The sequence below is a fragment of the Pristis pectinata genome, chromosome 1 (genome assembly GCF_009764475.1).
Source record: "Pristis pectinata isolate sPriPec2 chromosome 1, sPriPec2.1.pri, whole genome shotgun sequence".
Classification (NCBI taxonomy): domain Eukaryota; kingdom Metazoa; phylum Chordata; class Chondrichthyes; order Rhinopristiformes; family Pristidae; genus Pristis; species Pristis pectinata.
In genome coordinates this window covers 50,551,838-50,566,589 of record NC_067405.1, presented here as the reverse complement: position 1 = coordinate 50,566,589, position 14,752 = coordinate 50,551,838, and the positions used below count along the sequence as shown (strand labels likewise).

Below are 14,752 nucleotides of genomic sequence, written 5' to 3'. Positions count from 1 at the left end.
AACGTTCCCTTCATACTGGCATTAAAAGACTAATGTTGTTCTGCTTTTAATGGGCAGAGGGCACAACTCTGCGAGTGATCAATTGGTCTGGAATAATTTTAATTCCATTCAGAATAACCCATCCTACATTCCACCGAAAAAACCCAGGCAAACGAGAATAAGACCTTCTTTGCCTCTCCACTTCGATACAAAGGACTGCTCAGCGATTTCTGTATGGTTTATCACGTCGTAAAAACAAAAGACAGTTTTCATTCAGTGGACCAACAATCCAAAAGTTAGAACAGTAGAAACTACATTTGAAGACAAAGATATACAACCAGAAATGATGCAAGTGTCCATGCCGTTGTGGTGTGAAATTAGTTAAAAACAGAAGTGATGATGACAGTAAACTGAAAAAAGGCCACATGTAATTTCAGGAGTGTTAAAGAACCAGAGCATAACTGCAAAGTTTTGGAGTAAGTAAAGGGCATTGAGCAAAAATACAAGTATTATGTCCATGCCACAATGCTTATCAAAGTCAAATAAAAGATTTTTTGTCTGTGAAGTTATCTAGTGTTTGATCCCTGTATTTGCTGCATTATTTGATCTTGACCAGTCGAGGTAGAAGGGAAAATCAGTCATGGTGTCAGCTCTACAATTCTGCACAGCAACTCTCACTATGTACTGGTCCAAAAGAGGACTGACTTCTGCCTTGATGGCCACAGCAGCTGAATAGTCCGTTACGTTCACAAGTCAAGATTCAGTCACAAGTAACAAAAACAGAACTAGATGCCGCCAATACCAAAAGAACTGCGCCACAGCAGAGAGCTACTGCCCTCCACTGCTAAATGTCTATGATGAGTGTGAAGCATCCACGTGATCAAGGATAGAAGTGTGAGTTAAGTAAGTACATCAGAGACAGCCCAAATTTCCAAATCGGAAATTCAAGCCATATGCTGAAGTAGGAAAGGGAGACAAGCAGACATGATTAAAACTGGTTAATGAACACAATTCAAATAGTTCCTTTGTATTTCAAATTATTAGCTACTCAAATCAATTATGATCTGGCATTAAAAATGCTGAATCAGTAAGAGTATACAAAATGATTCCTGCATAAAAAGACATAGAAGATGAGAGACGTGCCATTACTGGTCAGAGGTTCTAAATATAAACATGACAAGAGTTGGGTAGAAAGGACCATAAGAAGTAGGAACAGGAGTAAGCCATTTGGCCCCTTGAGCCTGCTTCAACATTCAACGAAAACAATGTTTGACCTAAATTTCCTCATCCACGTTCCTAAGATCTCCCCATAACCCTTCATTCTTTCACTAAAAATCTATCTCAGATTTAAATATAAATATCAAGGATCCAGTCCCCATAGCTCTCTCGGCAAGCTATTCCAAAGAATCAAACCCTCTGAGAGAAATAGTTCATCATCTCGGTCTTAAACCACAGTGCCCTATTCTGAGACTCTTTTGGCTCCCAGCAAGGGAAATATCCCCCCCCAACAAGGGAAACATCCTCCCAGCATTTACTTACCTAGCCTCCTTTCATGCTTTGAAACCCCAATGTGTGCAGATTCAACCTGTTCAACCTCCCTCAGAAGACAAGCTCTGCATACCCAGGATCATCCTTGTAAAACCAGCTCTGAATTGCTTCCAATGATATGCCTTTCCTTAGATAAGGAGACCAAAAAAGTATATAGTATTTTAGATAAGACCCTATTTTGATATTACAAACCTTTGAAATAAAAACCACTGTTCCATTAGCCTTCCAGATTAACTATCACATCTATATGGTACTGTTCTGTATTTCATTTGTGAGGACTCCAAATCCCTTTGAGCTGCAGCTTTCTGCAGGTTTCCTCCATTTAAATAATAATTTATTTTTATCATTCTTCATTTCAAAATGAATAACTTAACATTTTCCCCACACTATAATCTATTTTCCAACTTTTTTGCCCACTCATTAACTTGTCAGTATCTGTGTATCCTCCTTACAGTTTGCCTTCCCACCTGCTTCTGTGTCATCTGCAAATTTGGCCAAGTAATGAATATATTATTGCAAATAGCTGCAGTCCCTGACAGACCCCACTGGTTACAGATTGCCAACATGAAAATGACCCCCCATTATGTCTCCTTGCTGCTTCCAGCTAATTATACCATTCTCTATCCATGCTAATATTTTACCTCCAATGCCACATGCTCTCGTCTTGCAAAGCAATCTTTTGTGAGGCACCTTCTTCAATGCCTTTTAAAAATCCAATTACATTACTTCGACTAATTCCTCTCCATCCCTTTCTTCAAATGTCTATAAATCTTTCAGCCATAATGCCCCCTTCATGAAGCCCTGCTGACTCTGCCAGATCAGATTATGATTTTCCAAATGTTCTGCTATTACCTCCTTAATTATCGATTCAACAGTTTTCCAATAAGAGACTTTAGGCTAACTGGACTACAGTTACGTGGCTTTTGCCTCCCACCTGCTTTCAATGATATTATACTGGCAGTTTTTCAATCTTCTGGAGGAGCTGAACAGCTGTCTCTCATTTCAATTCTTTTAAAATCTGACCTTTACAATTTTACTGCGCATTCCACTGAGGTTATAAAACAGTGCAAATAGATTGGTGATTTATTAAAGTCTCCATCAGTTACAATTTATTCAAATTTACCAGATGAAATAGAGCTTATCACCAAGCTTGTTAAGAAATGTTTGCTCAAGATGAAGAAAAATAAATTTGCCAAGAAATAGAAGATTCTTCCACTTTGAACCCGGTTTCAATGTCAAACACTCCCAGGTTAGATATAATCCAGAACTCATTGTACTCACAAAGTCTAAAAGCTCATAGTATCATTTCTCAAATTGCTTACTTTCATGGTTTTTATAAAGTTCCATTGTTGGAGGTGCTTCCCTGTTATTAAGTATGGTGGATGTGGGAAGTGCAAGGCTATAAATTTATACCAGTGTTAGATTAAATGAACAGTGACTGAATAGAAGAGTAGGAAAACAAAACTAATTTGAATACTACAGCCTGAACTCATTCTGTTCACAATGTTGCACTACATCTAAAAAAAGATTTTGATATTATAACATCGATTCAGAAGTTCTAAACCAGCATTTTATTTCGATCTATCATGCAGTTATTTCAGATAATTAGCATTTTAAAAATGCATTGTTTTTAATTATTTAAACAATCAATTTTTAATACATTTAAATCTAATGCATGGAAATATAGTGGACTACACAGAGTAACATTCAAGTATTTTATATATCAAGGGAAGATGATACATTCAAAAAGAATATATTTATGACATTGTTGCACAAAACAACTATGTCAATTCTTTTCCTGTTAAACATTAAGACAGTTATTTTTGCCAAGGCTTTTTAATTAGATTTTGCTCTTTTATAATATAAAGAGAATTTTTTTGGTTGGGAGATTCTATTTTTCCATAGCCCACGAAAAGCTGCCTTCTTTGGCTTAGAGAAAAGAATGATGTACTGTAAATCAAAACAAATCCCCATTTCCTATCAATAGCTGAGCAGAACTATACATACTGTAAATGGTTCAGGTTCTCCCAGTCACCTCTCCATGGGTTGAAATATTCAGGACATGGTATGGCAGACACTTTCATCTACATTTCAGTGAGAATTTAGTGAGCATGGAACACAGAACAGTACAGCGCAGGAACAGGCTCTTCAGCCCACCATGTCTGTGCCAAACATGGTGCCAATCTAACTGGAGCAGGTACGGTAGTGTAGTGGTTAGCGTAACGCTTTACAGCACCAGTGACCCGGGTTCAATTCCAGCCACTGTCTGTAAGGAGTTTGTGCGTTCTCCCCATGTCTGCATGGGTTTCCTCTGGGTGCTCTGGTTTCCTCCCACATTCCAAAGACCTACGGCTTAGGAAGTTGTGGGCATGCTATGTTGGCACTGGAAGTGTGGCGACACTTGCGGGCTGCACCCAGAACACTCTGTGCAAAAAGATGCATTTCACTGTGTGTTTCGATGTACATGTGACTAACAAAGATATCTTATAATCTCATCTGCCTGCACATGATCTGTATGCCTTTAGACACATGCCTATTCATGCATCTGACTAAATGCCTTTTAAACTTTGCTATTGTATCGGCTTCCACCACCTCCCCTAGCAGCTTGTTCCAGGCACCTACCACGCTGTTTAAAATAAACTTGGATCATAAATCTTCTTTAAACTTGCCCCCTCTCACCTTAAACCTTTGGTCTCTATAATTTGACATTCCCACCCTGGGGAAAAGATTTAGACTATCTACCCCATCATTTTATATACTTCTAGCAGGTTGCCCCTCAGCCTCTGATGCTCCAGAGAAAACAGTCCAAGTTTGTCCAACCGCTCCCTGTAGCAAATACACTCCAATCCAGGCAACATCCTGGTGAATCTCTTCTGCATCCTCTCCAAAGCCTCCACATCCTTCCTGTAATGCGGTTACCAGAACTTCACACAATGCTCCAAATGTAGCCTAACCAAAGTTTTATACAGCTGCAACATGACTTGCCAACTTTTATACTCAGTGCCACAACCAATGAAGGCAAGTATGCTATATGTCTTCTTTCCCACCCAATCTACTTTCAGGGAGCTGTCGACTGTACCTCAAGATCCCTCTGTACATCAATACTCCTAAGGGTCCTGCCATTTAATGTAAACTTTCCTCTCAAAATGCATCACCTCACACTTGTCCAGATTGAACTCCACCTGCCATTTCTCTGCCAAAATTTTCAACTGATCTATATCCTGCTGTCTCCTGTAGGAAACAGTTTGAACATAGCTCACTATTTCCTGCAATATTATCCAACTTTCAAAACTATTTTGCTGACTATTAAACACTTGGGGGCATCCTGAAGGTATACGTATAGTATTCTATACATTTGAAGTCTTATTTTTATTTAGAGGCTATTAAAGATACAATTTTTGTTTGTTTGTTAAAACATGATTCATGATTTCTTTTCTTTAATTTGAATGTTTAGGATTACCTGCACTCTGATTTTCAAATTTCCTTCTCTTGGCCTGATATATGCTAGATGACCTGTAATACAAGCGTCTAGTGTTTGAGTGAAAATTCATTGTTAAATGTGAGAGTCTAGGTAGGCAATATTGACAGGCTTTTCAAATGTAGAAAGCATTACAGCCTGTTCTCAGAGGCCATTCTGTTAATGCTGTTCACACTTTACAGACATTCTTAAATAAAAGCTTCAACACATGTTGTTCATTGTAATTTCACTTATTGTCTAATAGGAAGAGCTCTGTAAGATATACCACCCAATCATAAAGAGCAAGGTATTATATATTTTAATGTCAGCTTTGGTTCAGTTGTTAGCCTCTTGTCTAAGTCAGTTGTTTGTAGATTGAAAGTTCAAGTGGCACTCCAGAAACTTGAGCATGCAAGTTGAAGCTGATTGTAGTGTGTAATAGTGAAGAAGTGGTACACTGGTCTCAGTGTTGTCTTTCAAGAAGATTCTGTTGGGAGAATGTAAAAGTACCCAAGATACCATGTCAAAGGGGAGGCGAGTTAAGCCAAGTATCCTGACCATTTAACCAATATGATAAAAGAAAATTGGTCATTATCACCATGCAGTTTGTGCATGCTTGCTGGGTGCTAGTTGGCTGCTGCTTTTTCATTATCACATCAGCACTTACACTTCAAAAAGCACAGCTTTCACTGTAAACAATTTTGAGACATGCTGAAGCTGTGAAAGTCTTCCTTTCTTCATTCTTAATCCTGAAGGGAAATCCCCATGTTAGCCAATGTTTATAAATTAATCTGGAGTGATCACAATTGTGTAATATAAATAGCAAGAAATTATTTTAAAACGGTCAGTAAAACCAAGAATTTTAATGGAAAAGCAAAAGGAGAATTGGGAGATTGTATTTCCTCAGCAGGTTATTGGGACCTGGAATTCTGTTATCAGAAAGTATTGGAAGTAGGATTTACAGCAGCTTTTATAGAAGAAGCTGGATTAAGGAAAAAAATTATTAGGTTGTAACAGAATTTCAGGGCAATGGGTTTAATTGGATTGAATCAGCATCTACAGTATATTATGGGTTAAATTTGTTCATCTGTGCAATTGATTTGTACTATATTCTCCTTCCTATAGCTCAGAAGTGCAACATCCAGATTGAGTACATCCTGGCCATCATTAGATCAGTACAAGCCAAAGATCAAATCTGGTCTGTATATTTCATTAGCTCACCTTACAGTGAATAAGGATCAGGCACCAGAACAGAAACCAAAACATCTGTTCAAGCTAAGTGTTTACTCTAACTCTGCCATCACAGAGTCAAAAAAACAGTCAAAGACAAATGCTGGACAATTTAACTGACGCTTGCCTTTGTCTGTCAGTTTCAATCAAAATCTACCCAGGAAAATACCCAAAATGCAATATACTTTGAAAATCAAATGAAGTTACGTCTCGCTGTTCCTATATAATCCTACTACATCCGAGAAAATGCTCCTGGTTAGAAGTCTGGGAAGCATCCCCAGGCTTTGCTGGAACATGTTTCCTGGGATGCGATGTAACACACAAAGGCCAGGGATTGCGGCGAGAATGGAAAGAGAATCTCAATGTTGGAAGGGTTGGAATATCGCTGTCAAACAGGCCCTACACCAGAACCTCTCCAGGGAGGATAATGGATATTGTGGTTTGGAGTAAGGTAAAGTCCACTTCAGAAAGGAGAAGGTGGGATGAGTGACCTCCCATTGAAATGGATGGGGAGTCGCAATGTTGACTGACATTGGCGTAAACACGAAGTAGTATAACTTACACTGGCAAAAGAGAAATTAGGAACATGGAACAGTGCAAAATCAAGAAAGGAATACAAGTTAAAAGGTGCAATAGGAAGGGAATGGGTCCTTAAGAAGAGAAGGAGTTGTCGTTTGTATGTCACAGGAGTCTTCTCTAAAAATTCAACATTTTTTTAAATAATCCTCACCAATCCATCTTATTATTTTGTGCATTTGCTTACATAACAAAAGACAGTAACCCATGTTTTGCTGCCAGTGGTCTATTGGGTGCATTAATATGACCTGGTTCTGTCCCATACTCAATTTCTGGGTCAGCTTAATTAGCAAAATTGAGTTGGATTGCCTCAGATGTTGCCATCTTTAATGAAGTGCTCACTGTATTTCTCTCACAGCATCAAAGGAGGCCCTTCTGCCCATCTATCAGAACATTCTGATCAACCCCAAGACCCAACTTATTTCTTTATTCTCTCTCAGATGCTCATTAATTCCTCCAATTTTCCTACACTCAGGGTAATATACAGTAGCCAAATAAGTTATAGAGTCATAGAGAACAGAACTGGTGCTTCACCTAGTTTGCACCAACCCATTGGAACTAGTCCAATACTAATCCTATTCTACAGCAGAATGGGAGAGTGGAGGGGATAGAAGCTGACAGGTGATAGGTGGAACCAGATGGGGAGGGGGTGATGGGCAGATGGATCCAGTGGAGGGAGGGGATGGACAAAATAAACAAAAAGAAAAGTAGATGGATGGGCAAGTGAGGGTGAGAGAAGAATACCGGAGGCGTAGGTTACCTGAAATTGGAAAATTCTATGTACATACCATTGGGTTAGGGTATCAGCTTGTGGGCAGAAGGATAATTATCCCTCCTGTTTGCTGTTCCCTTCATGGAGATTCAGTCTCACTTGAAACAGCCACTTTGATCTGGCCCACACCTTCATTACCCTTGTCCAGTTCCGCTCATTTTTATTGGGGTCCATGCTTTATTGTCTATTTTATTTTTATTAGGGGTGGATAGGACTCTCAAGTATTATGGTATGTGGTTCAGGATCAGAGGTGCAGGTGTCTGGGAGTGTTTGCAGTAGGAGAGGGAGATGGGGCTGGTGACCAGGATTGTGTTGATGGGAAGTGGGAAGGGCAGAGGTCTGCCCCGGGATGCCAGGATTTGGTGTGCGAGTCTGTGGGGGAGTGCTTCTGGGGTCTGATGGCAATGTAGGCAAAGGTCAGGGGCATGTTGCTGGGGCTCAAAGGGGCTTGGGGGTTGGGGAGGGCCATCAGGGTTCTGCCTGCCTGTGTTGTTAGGGTCAAGGTAGGGTGTGGGTGCTGTGTGGGAGTGCTTCTGGAATCCGAGAGCAGGGTAGGCCAAGGGCCAGGAGTGTATTGCTGGGACTCAAAGGGGACTGGTTTCCACCCACCTGTGTTGTTAGGGTCAGGGTAAGGGATGGGTGGTGTGCAGGAGTGATTCTGGGGTCTGATGGCAATTAGGGTTAGCGCTAGTGCAAAAGGGTTAGGGGGTTAGCTACCCAAGCGGAATATGAGAAGTTTTTTCCAATTCACATTTGGCCTCTCCATAGCAATAGAGAAGGCAGAGGACAGACAGGGCAGTGTGGGAGTGGGAAGGAGATTTAAAATGACATGAACTCAGAAGGTTGTTGCGGACAGAGCTGGTGCTCTGCAAAATGGTCACCAAGTCTACACTTTGTTTCACCAACGTAGAGGAGGCCACATTGTGAGCACCAAGTGCAGTAGACCAGGTTGGAGGTGCAGGTGAACTTCTGCCTCACTTGGAAAAGTTGCTTAGGTCCCTGGATGGTGGTGAGGGAGGAGGTGAAGGGACAGGCGTTACACCTCCTACAACAGCAGGGGGAAGTGGCAGGGGACGTGGAGGGGCGTGTGGTGAGGGATGAGTGAACTAGGGTGTCACAAAGAGAGTAGTTCCTTTGGAAAGAAAGGGGGGAAGATGTGACTGGTGGTGGAATCACATTGGAGATGTTGGAAATAGCGAAGGAGGACATGTTGGATGCGGAGGCTGGTGGTGTGAAAGGCGAGGACCAAATGAACTCCAGTGCTGTTCTGTCTGGGGTGAAGCTGGCTGAGAACGGATGTTCAAGAATGGAGGAAGTGTAAGGGCTCCATCAACTATGGCAGAGGGGAAGCCACATTTCCGGAAGAAGGAGGACACCTCAGAAGCCCACGAACAGAAGACCTCATCTTGATGTGATGGAGATGGGGGCAGATGAGGCCTACCAGCCCACCCCTCCATGCTGCTACACACTGGCAATCATTACTCTTCCCTCTACAGGGTCTTGACCCGGAACATCGACTGACACCTTTCATCTCCACAGATGCCGCTTGAGTTCTTCCAGAATTCTGTTTTTTTTTGTTCCAGTTTCCACCATCTGCTGTCTTCTAATCCCTTTCTATTCTCCTCACATTCTCATCAACTCTCCCATATTCTACCACTCATCATCACGTGGGCAGGCAATTTATGGTGTCCAATGAACCCACCGACCTTCATGTCTTTGGGATGCGAGAGGAAACTGGGGCAGAGAAAACCCATGCAGTTGCAGGAAGAAAGTGCAAACTCCAGCCGGACAGCACCGGCGGTCAGGACTGAATCCAGGTCACTGGAGCTGTGAGGCAGTGGCTCTAATAGCTGCATCACTTTGCTGCCCCAAACCCAGCAACCAACAGAGCTCTGAGGTATGGGAGTGAATCAAAGCACACAGGCACCACCTACACATGCAAACTACACACAGACAGCACCCAAGGTTGCAGCATCACTGTACTGCCCCTGACAGAAAATTTGCTGCATGATTCCAATGCTTCCAACATTTAAAGGGCCAGATACCATCCAGGGAAATATACACATCCCACTAGCTTTATTGAAGATATTCTTTTAAAGAAAATACCCAGGTGCCGTTGTCAATTTACCTTCCATCCATTTATTTTTCTGCTATAACTGTGTTTATGTTAAACATTGCCTGACAACACTAACTTTTTTTGAACACAAGCACTGAAAATTCCCAGTACCACCAAGACAGACGTGACACCAAGTGCTAATGCTAGTGGTTCTAACCAGACTGATGGATCTATTGGCTTGCTCTCCCAGAGTCCGGTCTTACTGGGAATGCCAGATGTTGCATCGGAGAAACACACACAAAATGCTGGAGGAACTCAGCAGGTCAGGCAGCACCTATGGAGGGAAATAAACAGTCGACGTTTCGGGTTGAGACCTTTCATCAGGACTGGAAAGGAAGAGGGCAGAAGCTGCCTGACTTACTATGTTCCTCCAGTATTTTGCCAGATTCCAGCATCTGCAGAATCTTGTGTCTCTGTTTTGTTGCATTGGAGAAACTGCCTCTCTGATCCTAAACCAGGCTGAGCATTTCAAATCTGTCAGTAATTCCAGAATTCCTCATTTGATGGTGCATGTGTGGAAGTCCCATTCTTAGTATGTTTAAACAATTTAGTGCCAGTGGTACCATTCAGCAGCGCTGGCATAAGTTTGTGAGATTCATCTGAATACATCTGTTCATGTTGGGCCAGGTCCTACAGAAGAGGCATGGTCAAATATATCAGGAGTACAAATCATCAGAAAAAATGAGCCTTACAGGATGCCAATGAACAGATTTTCTCCAGACTGTTCTGCAGACTTCCACCAGCAGTCAAAAGGCTGAGGAAAATCCCCACTTTCCATCCATATCTTTGTAATAATGTATGATTAACATTTATTAGAGATCCACCACAATATCAGCAGGAGAACCATTCATAGCTCATCTACGGCTCCTGTCCTTGCAAGTACAAATCTCACTTCCTTCAGTATATGCATGCCTCCTAAACTATTATGTTGTAAAATACCCAATGGCCTTTTGTTGCTTGCCCTCTAGTTCTATTTTCAATCAGATGTATACTATTTCTCATCTTGCTGACCACTCTAACCTTCAAAATATGCAGTGGTGAACAGTCAATAATTTGAAGTACATGTGTAAGATGCATTAGGGGTCAAAGAGAGACAGGAAAAAGAAAGGATGTAGAGAAGACCCGAATTATTAAAGAAAGACTGAGAAGTAAAAGAATGCAGGATCCCGGAAGAAGACGAGAACTGAAAAAAACAGACAGGTGCAATTAGAGAATAATCAACACAGAAAGGCCTGGAGAAAGTGGACGTAGGGAGGATGTTTCCAGCAGTAGGAGAGTCTAGCATCCAAGGGCACGGCCTCAGAAATAAAAGGACATCCCTTTAAAACTGAGATGAGGAGGAATTTCTTCAGCCAGAGAGTGGTGAATCGGTGGAGTTCATTGGTACAGAGGGTTGTGAAGGCCAAGTCATTGGGTATATTTAAGGCAGAGACTGACAGGTTCTTGATTACTAAAGGGGTTAAGGGTTAAAGGGAGAAGGTAGGAGAATGGGGTTGAAGAATCAGGCACGATTGAATGGCCATGCAGACTTGATGGGCCGAATGGCCTAATTCTGCCTCTGTATCTTATGGTCTTAAATAGTTACAAACTTGCACAAGAATTTTATTTTGCTTTGTGACCTGTACCATTGAAGATCAACCAAATAATTTTTCCAGCAATTCCAGATAAAAGGCTCATCATTATACCAACTCCAAGAATATGGAACAACTGGCCAGAGACTGACATCGAATAGTAAGAGATTTCAAACAGATCAGCAGCCCACTCATAATTAGACTGAAATCTGAAGACTTCTGTACAAAGTCCTGTAGCCCCCTGATCATTTGATCTAAATTCATCAATAAATGCTTCACATGATACTAAAAAGGTCTTCACTGAGTTCAAGAAAGCAAATTCAAACCTTATTGTACACATTGTGATGGAAACTGATATTGCATTTTACAGAGCTCATAATGCTGCCCTATGACTCCTTCAGTGATTTAGTTTATGACTCATTTCCTGAGAGAGTTCTTTCTCTACTGCATGCTTCTGGAAGGCCTCAGTTTACTTCTGAACAAACCTTCAGGACATTCATTGTGTTCAATAAAAAAATTTGCTGATCCATCCGTTTTTCTCAGCAAACAAGCAAACTCGGTGTGCATATACACATACCGCCCCACATTAGGACAGGGCTAAGGAGTAATAGCTTGCAAGCAGATTTTTAATGAACTTTGATAGAAAGTCATATGGCCTAATAAAAGAGCACTCAAGGGCAAAAGGTACTTGTACACAACGTCAGTAAAGACTTCAAATATTAGTCATTGCCATTTTGCAGAGCCAGATTTCTTTATCTTGGGTTCTGTTTACAATTGACAAGGACAGAGTACAAAGGTACGTGTTGTAACAAATGTGGGAGACAGCTGCAGAAAAGCCAAGAGCATCCTGTTTTCTGCCTGCTCTTCAAATAGATCTATGCATACTGGTTCCTCCAGCCCACGTATATGCTGAATGAGGTGGCTTAAATTGATCCAGGTGGGGAGGACACCACATAACCTTTAGACAAAAATCATGAGTGGTACCTTACATTCACATTTTGGCATTGACTGCTTCTCTTTTATTGGTGGTATCAGATCAGAGATAACTAGCAATAAAATGCAGCCGGGCTTCCAGCATTAATCAGGTGAAGTAGCATTTAGGTAGTAGAGCAATTTCAGCAAATCAGTTTATTAGCTTATATATTTTCTGGACTTCAAAGAGACACATACTTAAAAAAAGAGCTTTCACAATATGTTTAAATAAATACCACATTAACTTGGTGCATTAATGAAACTGATTAACTTATTTCATTGTCCTTATGCGGTAATATTTTAGAAAAATCACTGTGATTAATTCAGTCGCACTGCCACAAGAAAACTATTATTTCATTGAATCAAAAAATTCCAATACCTGGTGAAGATTCATTAAGAATAACCAGTGATGCTGGAGTAGGTCTTCGCCTTCTTATCTGCAAAAAAAGCAACCAAAACAGAACAAATTCCTTTAGCTACACTCAAACTTTTAAGATTCACCTCAATTGTTAAAAAGCCCTTTCATTGCTTAATATAGTGGGCAGAAAAATGACAATGATTTCAGCATTTACAAAAACAAATTTGAAATCAGTGCCTTCATTATTCAAATATATTATGAAATGTTAGCTCATTGTATTACCTGTTCAGCTGCCTCAGGATCCAAATGACTTTGAAATAACGGCACTGCAAACTGAATCTTCTTTGGACTGTTTGACTCCATTCTCTAGCACAGGAGACTCTGGCAATCCTGAAAGCAGAAATGAGCTACTGTTGTTATCCACCGTCACACTCCTTAAAGGAACACAATAGCAGCCTGTCTGGAAGTCTCCCAGTTAGCGAATGAAGGTCCTCTACGCTGCATCTACTGTACTCAGCAACTCCCTCATTACACATCCAGGGGTATGTTAGCCTTTGCTCTTGCAACCCTACAGTTCCCTCTGTGCAAACCATCAAAAACAATGAGCTAATTGTAGACTAGCCCAACTTCACGGTAGCCAGGCATTTATCCACAGGCTAATTTAAAATGCGATGCTGGACTTAAATGGCTTTGTGTCCTGGGATTTGAATGCACCAATCCATCTACTATATATTATTAGCAGTCTACTCAAATGTGCAATATAAGCTCCCTTTGGACTTTGTTGATGCACTGTTAATTATTGATAAGCAGAACTCAGGAAGCTTTTTCTTTTCTCATACTTGACAGAGTGGATTTCAGTGCAAATCCACTTCACTGATTGGTGAGGGAATTAACTTAAATCCTGCACCATACATTATGCTCATGAGCTGAAAAACAAAATTTAAGTAATTTTTACCCCCACCCTACCCCCAATTTGGGCATTTGTGTGGAACTCTCCTGGTTTGGCTCAGGTTGAATGTCAGACTGCTCACTCCTTCCTACCACTGTCAGACCTTCGCTAGTGGTTAAACAGCTCATAAATTCACATGCCAACCACCCACAAACAGGAGGAATTTGGCATCCCTTATGCAAATGCATCTGCTGGCAAGTCCAAGTAAGATTTTTGTTTTGTTAAAAGAGTGTAATGAAAAATTAGGCACCCTCTTGGCAAAATCAGGTTACTTTTACAATTGCTTTAAAAAAATCTATTAATGGGGAGGGGTTAAATTGAGCAAACTGCCAGATTTGTAACAAAGCAGATTTCCAACTGATGACTTGAGCTACAAAATTGCCTGATTATTTGAATGCCACCAGACACACACGAATAAGGTGGGCCAGCTTTCTCTGAGACTTGTGGACAAATGTCATGTGTGCTGTGTTCTCAAAAGTGAAGCTTTGAAGTACTGTATGCACCTGCATCAAACAGTAGGGATACATGAGCAGTCTGACACTGAACCCAGGCCAAACTTAGACCATAACAATTATATGTCCTTTCTTTTAATGCAATGGCAAAATTGAACATTGGCTTAGCTTCAGTTAATAAAATCAAATACCTGGACTTGTGTTCCTACCTGTTGGGTGGATGGAAATCAACATGACCTTGAAAGCAATACCTCATCCACTCACCACTGCAACTGAAGGAGACTTTTAAGGATGAGAGCATGTGAAATGAAATTAAATGAATGTTACCCAGTGTGATCATGCACAGCTAAGCTTGCAGGCGAAAAGCTGTACAGTGCCAGCCAGACTTATTGGAGAAGTACAAAGGACTGATCAGATGGTTGCTCAATTCCATCAACCTGAATCAAGATATTAAAAACTTTAAAAGCTTTGCATGATTTATATCTTCTTGTTTCCCAATTTCCTATTTTTGCACCTGGAAGTGGCAGGTAGAAACAACGGGCATTAATAGTTCTGTGATGCACTACTTGACAAGTATTCAGATTTTATTCATCTACTGCACACTCCATAACTTTGCCATCACAAAAACAGCGCTCACCATCAGCTGGGGAACCAGAAGTCCTGTGACATCAGGAGGAGGAGGAAGGAAGGAGAAAAAAAACAGCCCGGTGCCCCTGGTGCTGCCTGAGCTCTGAGAGCAGCTCATCAGGGAAGAGTTCAAGTGAACCATCAT

The 14,752-nt window shown here is 41.1% G+C and overlaps 1 protein-coding gene across 5 annotated transcripts in view; it reads right to left on the bottom strand.

Moving 5' to 3' along the window:
• ppp1r1c (protein phosphatase 1, regulatory (inhibitor) subunit 1C) overlaps positions 1-13,307 on the bottom strand; it is an 82,043-nt gene extending 68,736 nt beyond the window's left edge. For all 5 annotated transcript variants that reach the window (XM_052020762.1, XM_052020771.1, XM_052020781.1 and 2 more), the window contains exons 1-2: positions 12,862-13,307; positions 12,601-12,658 (exon numbers count right to left, since the gene is read on the bottom strand). In XM_052020762.1, the coding sequence (XP_051876722.1) occupies positions 12,601-12,658; positions 12,862-12,942 (139 nt within the window). In that variant the 5' untranslated portion in view covers positions 12,943-13,307. The remainder of the gene's footprint in view (positions 1-12,600; positions 12,659-12,861) is intronic.
• Positions 13,308-14,752: the final 1,445 nt, after the last annotated feature.